The sequence below is a fragment of the Pelophylax lessonae genome, assembly GCF_965119305.1.
Source record: "Pelophylax lessonae genome assembly, chromosome: 1".
In the NCBI taxonomy this organism is placed as follows: domain Eukaryota; kingdom Metazoa; phylum Chordata; class Amphibia; order Anura; family Ranidae; genus Pelophylax; species Pelophylax lessonae.
In genome coordinates, this window is record NC_138768.1 from 102,196,944 (window position 1) to 102,210,219 (window position 13,276).

General features: G+C 41.1%; 1 protein-coding gene across 1 annotated transcript; it reads right to left on the reverse strand.

Annotated features, from left to right (window-relative positions):
- Positions 1-3,186: 3,186 nt before the first annotated feature.
- On the reverse strand, positions 3,187-12,628 carry MCIDAS (multiciliate differentiation and DNA synthesis associated cell cycle protein; the record flags this gene model as incomplete). Its single annotated transcript, XM_082243508.1, has 7 exons — positions 3,187-3,654; positions 4,265-4,375; positions 4,460-4,683; positions 6,214-6,286; positions 12,178-12,263; positions 12,376-12,454; positions 12,539-12,628. The coding sequence occupies 7 exons, from the start codon at positions 12,626-12,628 to the stop codon at positions 3,187-3,189; spliced, it is 1,131 nt and encodes a 376-aa protein (XP_082099634.1).
- Between the last annotated feature and the right edge of the window lie 648 nt (positions 12,629-13,276).

The following is a 13,276-nucleotide window of genomic DNA, read 5'->3' on the forward strand; positions in this document are numbered from 1 at the left end:
TTTCGGTTCACACTAGAATGCTGTGTGGAAAACCCATGATCCCGCACCTCTTTCAAATCGCACTGCCCTTGTGAACTGCAGTAGGTGTCAATCTTAATGACAAACGACAAATCTTGCGACCCAAACCCAGGTCGCAAACGCAGTTCGTTTACCAGCACTGTCTCACATGGTACAAAATGACCATGCAATCCGGTTGTAGTGCTTTCCCAAAATTGCTGCATACACCACCTTGGTGCAGATGTGGTGTGATTTGAGCCCATTCAATATGAATGGGCTCAAATCGCACCACACTGAATTGCATATGAATTGTACAGGAATGCAGTGCGGTTCTGTGCGATTCATAGTGTGAACCATAAATAAGTCCTAACTTGTTCATTAAAAAAACATTCATTAAATGTAATTGGCACCCACTAACCCTTCATTTTCATTGTCTAACCTGCTCTGCAGGGAGGGAAGGCACAGCCTGCCTAGCTGCTATGGGCAATACACACTGTTTGTTAAGAGCTATCTATACATGAGGTCTTGTAAGAGGTCTTGTATGGTCATACCATGTTTCTTATGAGTGTCATACTTCCCAGACTTCTAGTTTCTGGACTGAGGCTGAGCATAGATGATTTTTTTTTTTGGGAGTAGGGGGCAGATTAAAAAATAAATAAAACTGAATCCCCAATCCACATAAGCAAGGTGGATGGAGGAATCCTCCCTGTTGTGCTATTGTATTGTGACAGTGAAGACTCCTCCACTTCTAGAATATACTGATCAATGCTGATTGGCTGCAGCCGCTGATCAAATGACAATTTTCCAACAGTCTCATTCAAGAGAAGTCATTAGTTCAACTTCTGTTGAGCAGGAACAGCCATAGATGAATCAAAATTTGACAAATTTCAATCCATTTATGGCAAGCTTAGGGGAGTTGAGGTTTGCATTCTATTTGGCATTGGTTTAGCTTTGCAGTGTCTTTATTATATAAGGGTAGGTGATGCAATGTAAAGCAGCTCTATAGAGTTATACAGAGTCTGAGTAGTTCTTTGTAATACTGTTGAACACAGGCTTGTGTTATGTGCAGTCAGTCTTAGCAGGTAACCTCTTTATAAAGTATCTATCATCCTTCTACATTTTCTTCTGAACACTCCAATAGTTTAGAGGAAGGAGCTGAGTAACTAAAGGCCCGTACACACGTAGCGATTGTCGGCCGTAAATATTCGGCCACCGACTGATCGGCCGATTGTCGGCTTGTTAGTATGATGCTTCCAACAACCGACTGCGACTTTTCGGCCGAACAGAATCTGGTGTGCAGGCATTACAATTTTTGTTGGCCAACACCATAACGGCCGATTGTTCACCAGTCAGTACAGAATTCGGCCGACAAACAGCAGATGAGCAAGACTGGGCATGCTCAGAGAAGAAAAAAGACAAGGAAAGTTAACCATCACATGACATCACTTCTGCAGTCGGCTGTTGTTGGCCGACAAAATTCGTGTGCAGTCTTTAGCACTTTTCAACCGACAGGACAGCACCAGACAAAAGACAGCCGATCATTCGGCCGACATTCGGTACGTGTGTACGGGGCTTTACTAGGTTAAAGTACCTGGTGAATTAGGCATCTGGATACTGTTATATTAAAAGAAAACTCCACTTCTGTTAAACAAAAAACAGAGCGTATTCAATTGCTATACTAGCCATTTCCTAATTTTATATTAAGCATGACCTTTCCATCTTAAACTGGAGCCACCCCCAGGAATATCATTTCCTGCTTATGTGATTGGTTCACTGACTTTCTCAGATGTCTTCACTAAGATGCAAAATGGACGCAGAAACTGCAGAAATCAGAAGTCTCCAAAGGGATATGGCCAAACAAACAGCTATTTCTTCCAAACAGAAAATTCTAAGAATCTGCAACAAAAGTGAAGTAAGGCCTTGCCTTGCGTTCGAAACGACTAAGCTACTGCTAACATTATTTTTAGGGAATGAAAGTCTGAGGTGTGTTGTACATGCAGCAGTTCACTGACAAGTTTGGTTATTGTCCAAATGTGCCTAAATTAGGGACCATTTCAACAGATTCTTGCTTGTTCAGAGCTGAATCTCTATCCATGCAAGTCAATGGGGATGCAAACACTTTTCAAAGCAGGTTGATGCAACTTAAGGCCCGTACACACGTAGCGATTGTCGGCCGTAAATATTCGGCCAACGTCCGATCGGCCAATTGTCGGCTTGTTAGTATGATGCTTCCGACAACCGACTGAGACTTTTCGGCCAAACAAAATCTGGTGTGCAGACTTTAAAATTTTTGTTGGCCAACACCAGAACTGCTGATTGTTCCTCAGTCAGTACAGAATTCGGCCGACAAACAGCAGATGAGCAAGACTGGGCATGCTCAGAAAAGAAAAAACACACGGAAAGTTAGCCATCACATGACATCACTTCTGCAGTCGGCTGTTGTTGGCCGACAAAATTCGTGTGCAGTCTTTAGCACTTTTCAACCGACAGGACAGCACCAGACAAAACAAGGCCGATCGTTCGGCCAACAATCGCTACGTGTGTACAGGGCTTTAGAGGCAGCTCAGATGGAGGTCAACTGCTTTCAAATGTGAATGATCTCAGAAGCATCTCAAAATAATTTCCAATGCAAGTGTAGCGCACCTAAAAACGGGCTACCTTAACCCATCAACACAAGCAGTGCCAGGTACAGAGAAGAAAGGATGAAGGTTATATTAACCACACCTCTAATGCTTGTAAGTATAGACTTTCAGCTCTGCATCCAGCGCACGCACAGCAAAGTAGGCAGCAAACTGCTACAGAGATTATTGGCTGCCCATCATGATGTGGGGTAAGTCCATGGAAATTAGACATATTCAGGCAGTGATAATAATGTTTGCTTTTCCTTTTTAAGCTTTCTGCTATAGATCAAAATTGAAGCCATTAGGATTGTTGACATTTAACTGCCAATTTCTTGCTAATAACAAAAAACATTTTTTTAGTCTGCTTTACAACACTGCAGTCCTGCTACATGTGATAGATTTGCTTTGAATAGGAATACCTAATGAAATAATCATGTACAGAGACTCAGTTACCCTGATGCTACAATGAATATTGTCCACCCCCTAGTGGTAGTCCAGGCTTATAGCAACACAAGCTACAAGCAGTCTTTGTAATTCTGGAAGTGTAGTTAGCTGATTGCATTTAAATTCAGTTGGGGACCCATCTAAATTTATATCCCCCACTATTGGTCCTGATGGTAAAGGCATTTCCCTGGGGGAAGGCAAGGGTCCGGATAGTAGAGTGGTCTTTAATGGAGGTCCTGAAGGAGACATCTTCTTCTAAGTTAGTGTCACATAAGTTCAGTGAGCTGTGACCTGTGGATGTCTTTAGACCATGAAAGGCTCCACACATTTTTATCCTTGAAGAATCCTCACCAATGCTTTCCATGGGGTCACCAGATTCTAGCTTGGGTCGCTTGGCTTCAGTATAGTCATGTCCCATCAGGGCAGCGTTGCATTTCTCAGAGATCTCCCGCAATATATCATCCACCTGATTGCATTCCTGATCACTGCTCTGCTGGAAAAACTCATCCAGGTTTCTTTTAACTGGTGGTTTTGTCAGGACACCTTCAGAGGAGAGCTTGGAAATGGCTTTAGACCGGTGACACATCAGCTTCTGCAGAACACAGAACATAATTTTCTTTACTACAAGGAATATTGTACTAAGATTAGCCCAACTTTGTTCAAAAGGTTTTAATTATCCTAAGGTGAAGAGGAATTTTTAATGTTGGATATGACACCACAGGGGGTATTTCTCTTACCTTTTTATCCCTGTGACATCAACACAAGATAGCAAGGGATTGGGGGTCACCAATATATAAGGCTACCAGAAATATAGATCTTAGCAACTTTTTCTTTCTGATATAATTTACAGTGAATTCCTCTTTACCAAGCAAGAGGTAACCCTACTGATGAAGGAGGGCTATCTTGTTCTCTGGCCTCATTCAATGAAACAGGGAGTGTTGGAAAATTATACTAATGGGGTCACAGCATCAGAAACCTAACAGCGGCTCTAATCCCTCCCTACTCTATCTAAAACTAAAAAAAAAATACCTGGAACTCTGCTTTAACATTCAGAAAATAAAATCTAAACTCTAGAACTAAAATAATATAATATGATGTAAAGTATGAACAGTTCTACTCTCAAGTAATTGTCTACAATAAATAATACTCGGGCGCCCTCTGCCGGCAGAGTCAGAAATTGCAGGTAATTGTCCACTACTTACATCAAGTACAGAGGCCAAGTGTTTCGCCTGATCTGCAAGTTCTTTCAGGTGAACGTTCGTCTCTTTGAGTGAATCGATCTCCTCTTGTTTCTCATTCAGTGTCACGTGCAGCTACAATGCAAAGAAACAATCAGTGAGCCATGTTATCTGATTGCATGACATATATAGAACAGATCTGATCCAGATGGGACATACCTGATTGTTCTGCACCAAGGCATCCCCCAGCGCTTTCTGATTGTGATCTGCCATATCCCTCCAGTACTGCTCTGTGCTGGGCAGGGGCTGCACGTTGATGGGCATGAGCTGGCATGGCTGGGAGTGAATAGCAGGTGCCAGGCACTGGTCAAACACAGACACCTCACAGGGGGGCAGCTGGAAGTCTGCAGAGCCCAATCCAGTCTGCATATGGGAGGACTGATCTGTAAAGAAATGTCAACTTTTAGTTATAATGCTGGGGAAAGATAGAGAGAGAGATAGATAGATAGATAGATAGATAGATAGATAGATAGATAGATAGATAGATAGATAGATAGATAGATAGATAGATAGATAGATAGATATGCCCGCCTTTACAACCACATGAACTTTAATGTCATCCCAGTCTTAGTCTGTAGGGTTCAATATTGAGTTGGCCCACCCTTTGCAGCTAGAACAGCTTCAACTCTTCTGGGAAGGCTGTCCACAAGGTTTAGGAGTGTGTCTATGGGAATGTTTGACCATTTTTCCAGAAGCACATTTGTGAGGTCAGGCACTGATGTTGGATGAGAAGGCCTGGCTTGCAGTCTCCGCGCTAATTCATCCCAATGGTGTTAGGTTGAGGTCAGGATTCTGCTTATCCATGTCTTTATAAACCTTCCCTAAACTGTTCCCACAAAGTTGGGAGCATGAAAATGGCCAAAATGTTTTAGTATGCTGACGCCTTAAGAGTTCCCTTCACTGGAACTAAGGGGCCAAACCCAACCCCTAAAAAAACAACCCCACACCATAATTCCCTCTCCACCAATAGATTTGGACCAGTGCACAAAGCAAGGTCCATAAAGACATAGATGAGCAAGTTTGGGGTGGAGAAACATGACTGTCCTGCACAGAGTCCTGACCTCAATGAGATTGAACACCTTTGAGATGAATTAGTGCAGAGACTGTGAGCCAGGCCTTCTCATCCAACATCAGCTCCTGACCTCACAAATGCGCTTCTGAAAGAATGGTCAAACATTCCCATAGACACACTCCTAAACCTTGTGGACAGCCTTCCCAGAAGAGTTGAAGCTGTTATAGCTGCAAAGGGTGGGCCAACTCAAAATTGAACCCTTTGGACTAAGACTGGGATGCCATTAAAGTTAATGTGCATGTAAAGGCAGGCGTCCCAATACTTTTGGTAATATAGTGTAGACAGATAGATATTATTTCTATATAGATCTATATGGGATAGATAGATAGATAGATAGATAGATAGATAGATAGATAGATAGATAGATAGATAGATAGATAGATAGATAGATAGATAGATAGATAGATAGATAGATAGATAGATAGACAGACTGAGCTTTAAATATCACTTTGGAAATAAGTACTGAAATAAATATATAGATAGGTCCTATACATAGATTTTCAAATATACAAAAGGAATAATAATAATTAATAACCTAATAATTACAAGTTCTCTATTATTTTTATATCTTTTGCCCCAATTGTAATAAAAAAAAACGTTGCTTGCTCCCGATTCAGAGAAAATGAATGGGGAAATGACAATAATACAATGAAGGAAATGAATAAAATACTAGAATACAATGAAGAATATACTATAAGACAGGTCGGCTGTCGGTCGGTATATGTCAGTTATTGGCCCCAGCACATCGCACACATCCTGCCATGCAGGAGAGGGCATGCTGCGCCTTGTGGTCCCTCAGTCCCTCCAGAGCATGCACTACATACAGATCAGCCACACTCACCTGCGATAAAATTGTCCACAGCATCCCTGAACTCCTGCAGGTCGAAGTCGGCCGTCCCTGGCATGCAATGAGCCTGTAAGAGACAAGGACAGGTGAGAATACAGGCGGTACAGGTAGGTAAGGTGAGTGCAGTTGAAGCCCCTGCCAGCCACCTACCTGCTGCTCATAGCCATAGGCTGGGAAGGGGAAGTGGCATGCTTGCACTGCCATGGCCAGGCTGCAGAGAGCGGTGTGCAGTGTGGATGGAGGAGGATGGATTATAGTACAGGTGGGGATCCCAGCAGCAGGTGTATAGAAGGAAGAACCAGCCTAGACTGCCCCTATACATCCTATGCCTGCACCTGATTGGAGGCCATTGAGCCAATCAGCAGCCTTTACAAAGCCACATTCCTCAAGGAGTTCAGTGACAGATTAACCCAGGCTGCCTGCTAGAGTGTGCAGAGCCTGGGGCCAAACAGAGTGCCTGGTGGGGGGGGGGGGGGGGCATCTACACAATGTAAGATTAGGGAGCCTCCCATTGATTGTACTGATACATGCTGTATAAAGAACTGATCACCTAGAGCCTGTTCAGGACAGCCATTGTCCCTCTATTAGCAGGATTACCTGTGTACACTTTACACCTCTGCCCAGCCATCCTAACCAATATAAATAAATAGTTACATGTGGATTATTCACTGACAAATAAACTAGTTTATTGTTAATTAGTTATTTGGAAAAGTTATGGGCAGCCTGTACTCTTCAGATAATGGGGCACTACAAGTGTCAGCATGCCTTGCCAGCAACAGGGGGAGGGGTGACTTAATACAGGTCCTAAGATGGCACTTGTACAGCTATTTGCCTGGAATAATGACATTATGGTGCTGATTTACCAAAGAGGCTGTTCACCGAATGTTAGAGAATAAGTATGTGATGTGAACACCCAGGTGTGCAGGAGGAAATAAGGGAAATGGGCAGCACATGATTGGGTATCAACAGTTTCACCTTTTTTACTATCCTTCACTTTGCTAGGTACATAGGCTCATTTCATTTAGCAAATCAGCCCTAATGAAAATTTACAAAACAATACATTGGTAAACCTAATGGATATTGTACAGAGAATGTACAATATGATTGAAGGGTCTGTGCCCACCCTAATGGCTGTCATACGGGGTGTGATAAAACTGAAAGATCGATAATCAATCGATGACCGATTTGATCATTTTGTCAAATCGGATATTGATCAAACTAGACAAAAACGGCAATGAAAGTTATGAGCGACAGAGAGTGACAATTTCGATCAACCCAAGTCGATTGGCTGTGATTATACAGGGTTGATCGATGGAATTGTTCTTGCCCTTACATGTCGATCGATCTCAAGTTAATCACAAAGGTGTGGAAAAAAATATTGATCGATCCTTTACTATCAATTTTTTTTCGGCCCAAACCAATCGACTTTGGGTTACTATCGGTCACTCATCGCAGTCATACTATTTTTTCCTCTCTTGGCCAATGTCCCGTTGGATCGTTTAGTTGAATCGAACACTAATCGTTTTGTTTTATCGCACTTTATGGTTACCATTAGAGTAACAATCGCACATATTTGGAGTATTATGTTATCATTAGCATTGCATTGCTACCACGTGTTATTTATACCTCAATCTATTTATTCCTGATGTGTAGCCTTTAATCGCTATTTCTATCGATTCTTTCGATTTAGATGCATGCTCCTTCTACTAAGCATCGCCCTTGTGCTCCTGTCCTAGATTTTTTCCTCTAATTCCATTACCTGATCACATCATAAATTCAGATGTTTTAGATAAAGCAGGTCTTTTTTTACACAGTACATGTCCATTATCCCAGTAAGTGACAGTTGGTGGCAGTGTGTATAAACTGTCACATATGGCACTGCCCTGTCTAGGAGTGGACTTGGCACTGAGCTTGTAATATAACTGAATTCTCACCCTAATCCAACTCCAAACATACTGGAAGTGGTAGTGCATTATGCAACCCCATGGCAGGAGTGCCAAGGTCTATATATAGAGAAGGACAGTGTACAGTGTACTGGCTACATGTGGGGAGAGGGCAGCAGATAATGGCAAGGATTGCAAAACCCACACAACAGCTGCCAAGCCTATTTCAGGCCAGTCATTGTGCTGGGAGCAGGATCACTGGCACTCACTAACATTGCCAGTTTTATATATACTGTTACACACAATCAACGTTTACACTAACATGGGGCAGGGCAAGCTATGTGTTTGCTGTGCATTGGATGACAGGTCACATTTTTGCTTAAAAGGAACCTGTGCTGAAACAATAGGGTTGATTTACTTAAAGCAAATAGACCGTGCACTTTGCAAAGTGCAGTTGCTCCAAAGCTTAGAAAATAAGGGGAAGGTCTGGTGACTTCCACCATCCAATCACGTGCAAGCAAAATATCCTTTTTTTTATTTATTTATTTTTTTATTATTATTTTATTTTCTCTGCATGTGATTTTGTACATTTTGCAAAGCGAAGCTTTACCTCATTTAAGCTCTAGAGAAATTGCACTTTGCAAAGTGAAGCTTTACCTCATTTACTATAAGCTCTAGAGAAACTGCACTTTGCAAAGTGAAGCTTTACCACTAAGCTCTAGAGAAACTGCACTTTGCAAAGTGAAGCTTTACCACTAAGCTCTAGAGAAACTGCACTTTGCAAAGTGCTCAGTCTATTTGCCTTTAGTAAATCAAGCTGCTCTTTCCTGTCTTCCAGGCACTGTAACTGGTGTCAAGTCCTCAGAATTCGTAGAATTGGCCTGGCCTGGGAGCTTCCATCTAAAACTATTTACATGGGTATCCTGCTTTGGGAATGATTCTTATTTAGCAAATGTTTGAATACTGTAATCGTTTATTAAAATAAAGGGACCACTGCTGTTTTAAAGGGTTAATCAATTAAAGGGCCACTACAGGGCAAAAATTGAAAGACTTGATCGGAATAAAATATGTATGAAAGCACTAAGTCCTGTCCAGAATTAACTGATATTTATAAAAGTGGATATGCGAACTAGTTTTAGCCATAAGGCACCAAAATGGCAAATAGTGGGTTCTGTCTATTGGGTCAGCGGATGGGATGTCAGCTGTGTGTTGGAAAATATTTCTTTGCACCAGACAGTCCTCATTTTAGGTGTATTCTCTGATAATATACAAGGTTGTACATGTCATTGCATAAAGCAGCCTATAAAACCTGTGATCAGCATTGGTTTCATTGTATAGGAAAAGGCTGATGATGTGTATAACCCTAAACAGCCTGATTTCTGGATTTACCACTGTTGAACTGTCAGAGCAATTATTGGCTGCTGTTGGCCAGCTCTCCCTTCCCTTGTCTGATGGGTGGGAAGGCATTATGGTGAATAGGATTAGGGCAATGCAGTTATTACACTCGTCTGACCAGGGAATAACGAATAATAGTTTCTGTGGTAACCCAACATTGTTTCCACAACACATCCACATAGATTGTCCTGAATACAACATACTGTGCTTTAAACCTTTGTGCACATGTATCACATATTACAGCTGAGCTTTTACATCCCATTGCACTATACACAGAATAATTGAACGCGTATTTTACTCGTCATTGATACAATAATAAATATGCCTGGGTTGGTATAGGTTACTGTATCCTGCACATTGCTCTATGACTTAGGCTGGCCATACACTATACAATTTTCTTGTTCAACTTTCCTTTAGATTTACCAAAACCATGTAATATAGGGTCAAACCTACAAACTTTCAATTTGTATGCAATCAGGCAGGCCCTTGTACTACATAGTTTAAGGTAAATCTAAAGGAAATTGAATAAGAAAATTGTATAGTGTATGGCCTGCCTTAGAAATAGGGGCTGATTTAGGAAAGTTGGATCTAATGTGGAGATGTTGCACATAGCAACCAATAAATTTGCATCTTTTATTCTCTGGAGATTGGAAACAGGTGATCAGCCCTTGTTTTGCTGTAGTATTATCTCCCTGGAACCATTAATATGTTGTCCATAGTAACCATTCAGGTCGTATCTTTTAGTCCCTGGCAAGGGAAACAATGGCTTCTGTAAGTTACAGCCCTTGTTTCTCTGCAGCAGTCTCTCCTTCGGTTTCCATACAATAGATGCGAATTTTTGCTGATATTGGTGACAGTTCAATTTTTCAAAATTTTCCACCACATTAGGGGCATATTTATAACACATTGCCTGTGACTTTTATGAAATACAGTATTCATTGGGGTGACTCAATCACTGTCATATAAAACATATACACTAGGAAGGTTTTGGTGAATGTCAGACTTTCTGCTTTATATATTCACCAGTTGCCAATAAAATGTGGAGAACAGTTTTGTGGAAAGTTGACAAAAATGACATTACCAATTGACTAGTGGATACCAATAAGAATATCGTTTGCCTGTATTCCCTTATAGGTAGGTAAATGTGGACAGCTTGCTATGGGTCACTGCACTTTGCACATTGCCTTGTTGACGAAATATGTATTACATTTTTAAAGTCACCTGTCACCCATAAGATGTAGAGAGTACATTTTTTTTATTTAATATAAAGTTGCTTATCAATTCTCAGACCAATGATCTCTTTTAGGACAAATATTGTCTGGCTGTACCCAAGAAAGAAAATCTGCGTTGCTTGCTGCGGGTCACTGCACTTTGCACATTTCCTTTTACAAAAGTAAAAGTGAACTATAGCTATAAACTCATATAAAGCAATGCAATAGTGCAAACATATTTTTATATATTTGCACATGGCTTTACTCTACCTGATTCAATAGGCTGGATGCACATGGGTGATTTTTGTTGACTAAAATCACCTGACATGGGTAGCAATGAAGTGTAGAAACAAGTTGCTCACATATATGCAGCAGGGGAGCGTGCGCAAAATTGCGCAGAAAATGTCCCTCTTGCAGATGTTCTGCGGTGGCAATCATTTTTAATGGCACTCCCAATACACCTTGCATTAACTATGCCTAAGGGCTCATTCACATAAGCAGGAAAAACACTGGGTTTGATTTACTAAAGCTGAAGAGTGCAAAATCAGGCTCACTTCTGCATGGAAACCAATCAGCTTCCAGGTTTTATGCCAAAAGCTGATGCAAAAGTGAGCCTGATTTTGCACTCTCCCGCCTTAGTAAATTAACCCCACTGTGTCTAGATGTGCACAACCTATAATTTTGTACACATCCAATGGAAGCACTATAGTGATCAATGAGCCTATAGACATAGCTATGCCTAGCTGCAAAAATCTGTTCTGCGTGCACACAAAAAATAGGACATGGCTTTATTCAGGGCTGCACAAATCTCCAGAATATACACGTGTATGCGCAAAAAAAAACGGATGTAAACGTGCATAAACATATATATGTATACATTTGTAGTTATTCATTACAATGAAAAAAGACCAGTATGAGTCTTATGATTTTACCCTGGATCTTCTTCTAGTTCTGCCAGCAAGAACCTGCTTTCAATGCAGAAAATATGCAAATGCCCAAGTGAATGAGCCCTAAAATGCATGGTAACTGGGTACCATGGGGGAATTTATCGAAATTGGAGCAGAAAGAACCTAGAGCAGCTGTGCATAGACCCAATCAGCTTCTATCTTCAGCTTCATATGTGTGCCATCCATCACTTTTACAGTACATGCAACTATGTGTGTAGCATTTTTTAGTGATTTTATAGCACAGTTTGCCTTATATATTCCAACAACATCACTTCTGTACAATTATGACATTTTCCACGTTGCACATAGGATACAAATGTACCATAATAACAAGCACAAAGAATGGTATCAGGTCATTACTGTAAACCCCACTATTTACAGTTTAGTCGACTTCAAGGGTTTATTTAAAGTTAATAAAGAGGGGTTAATTGTGGTGACCGATCAGACACTTCAATGAACAAGGCTTTTGTCCAGTTATTGGATACATCAAAGTCAGGTTCTCTTTGAAGTTCATTGTGTTACCTGCTGCTCTAGCGCGCCCCTAGTGGCGTCCTGTTGTATGACAGCGTTACAATCAGCCAGGTCCTGCCAGTCAATGGTGGAGAGAGCTGCAGGGCAAACAGAAGGAGGGCAAGTTACAGACTGAGCAGCTGACAGATTAGGTTTAGGACACTATTGCAGTGACATCGCTATTACTGTGAAAAAACAATATGCATTTACCTGCATCTACTGCGCCGGGAGACTGATCCACATAGATAGTCACAGAACCACTGGGCTCTGCAAAAATCCGCTTTACCACCTGTGCACAGGGAGGGACATCGGTTAATGGATCTGAATGATGCAAATGGCTAATAATGATCATAAATAAAGATTCTCATCATACCTTCCTCTCTGGCTTTTTATTCAGCCGGTTGGATAGAGCCAGCACCCTGTTAGGACACAGCCTGTCAAACGCCTTCCTTTTGTTCTGCATGCTTGCAGGAAGATTGCAGTAAGATTGCAGGAATATTGCAGGAATATTGCAGGAAATTTCCAGGAATATTGTAGGAAGATTTTAAGAATAGTACAGGAAGATTGTAAGAATATTGTAGGAGGATTGCAGGAAGATTGTAAGAATATTACAGGAAGATTGTAGGAAGATTGTATGAATATTGTAGGAAGATTGCAGGAATATTGCAGGAATGTTGCAGGAAGATTGCAGGAAGATTGTAGGGAAAACTGCAGGAAGATTTCAGGAATATTGCAGGAAGATTGCAGAAAGATTGCAGGAAGATTGCAGGAAGATTGTAAGAATATTGCAGGAAGATTGTAGGAAGATTGCAGGAAGATTGTAAGAATATTGCAGAGAGATTGTAGGAAGATTGCTGGAAGATTGTAGAAAGATTGTAAGAAGATTGTAAGAATATTGCAGGAAGATTGTAAGAATATTGCAGGAAGATTGCAGGAAGATTGTAAGAATATTGCAGGAAGATTGTGGAAGATTGCAGGAAGATTGCAGGAAGATTGTGGAAGATTGTGGAAGATTGCAGGAAGATTGCAGGAAGATTGTGGAACATTGCAGGAAGATTGTAAGAATATTGCAGGAAGATTGTGGAAGATTGCAGGAAGATTGTGGAAGATT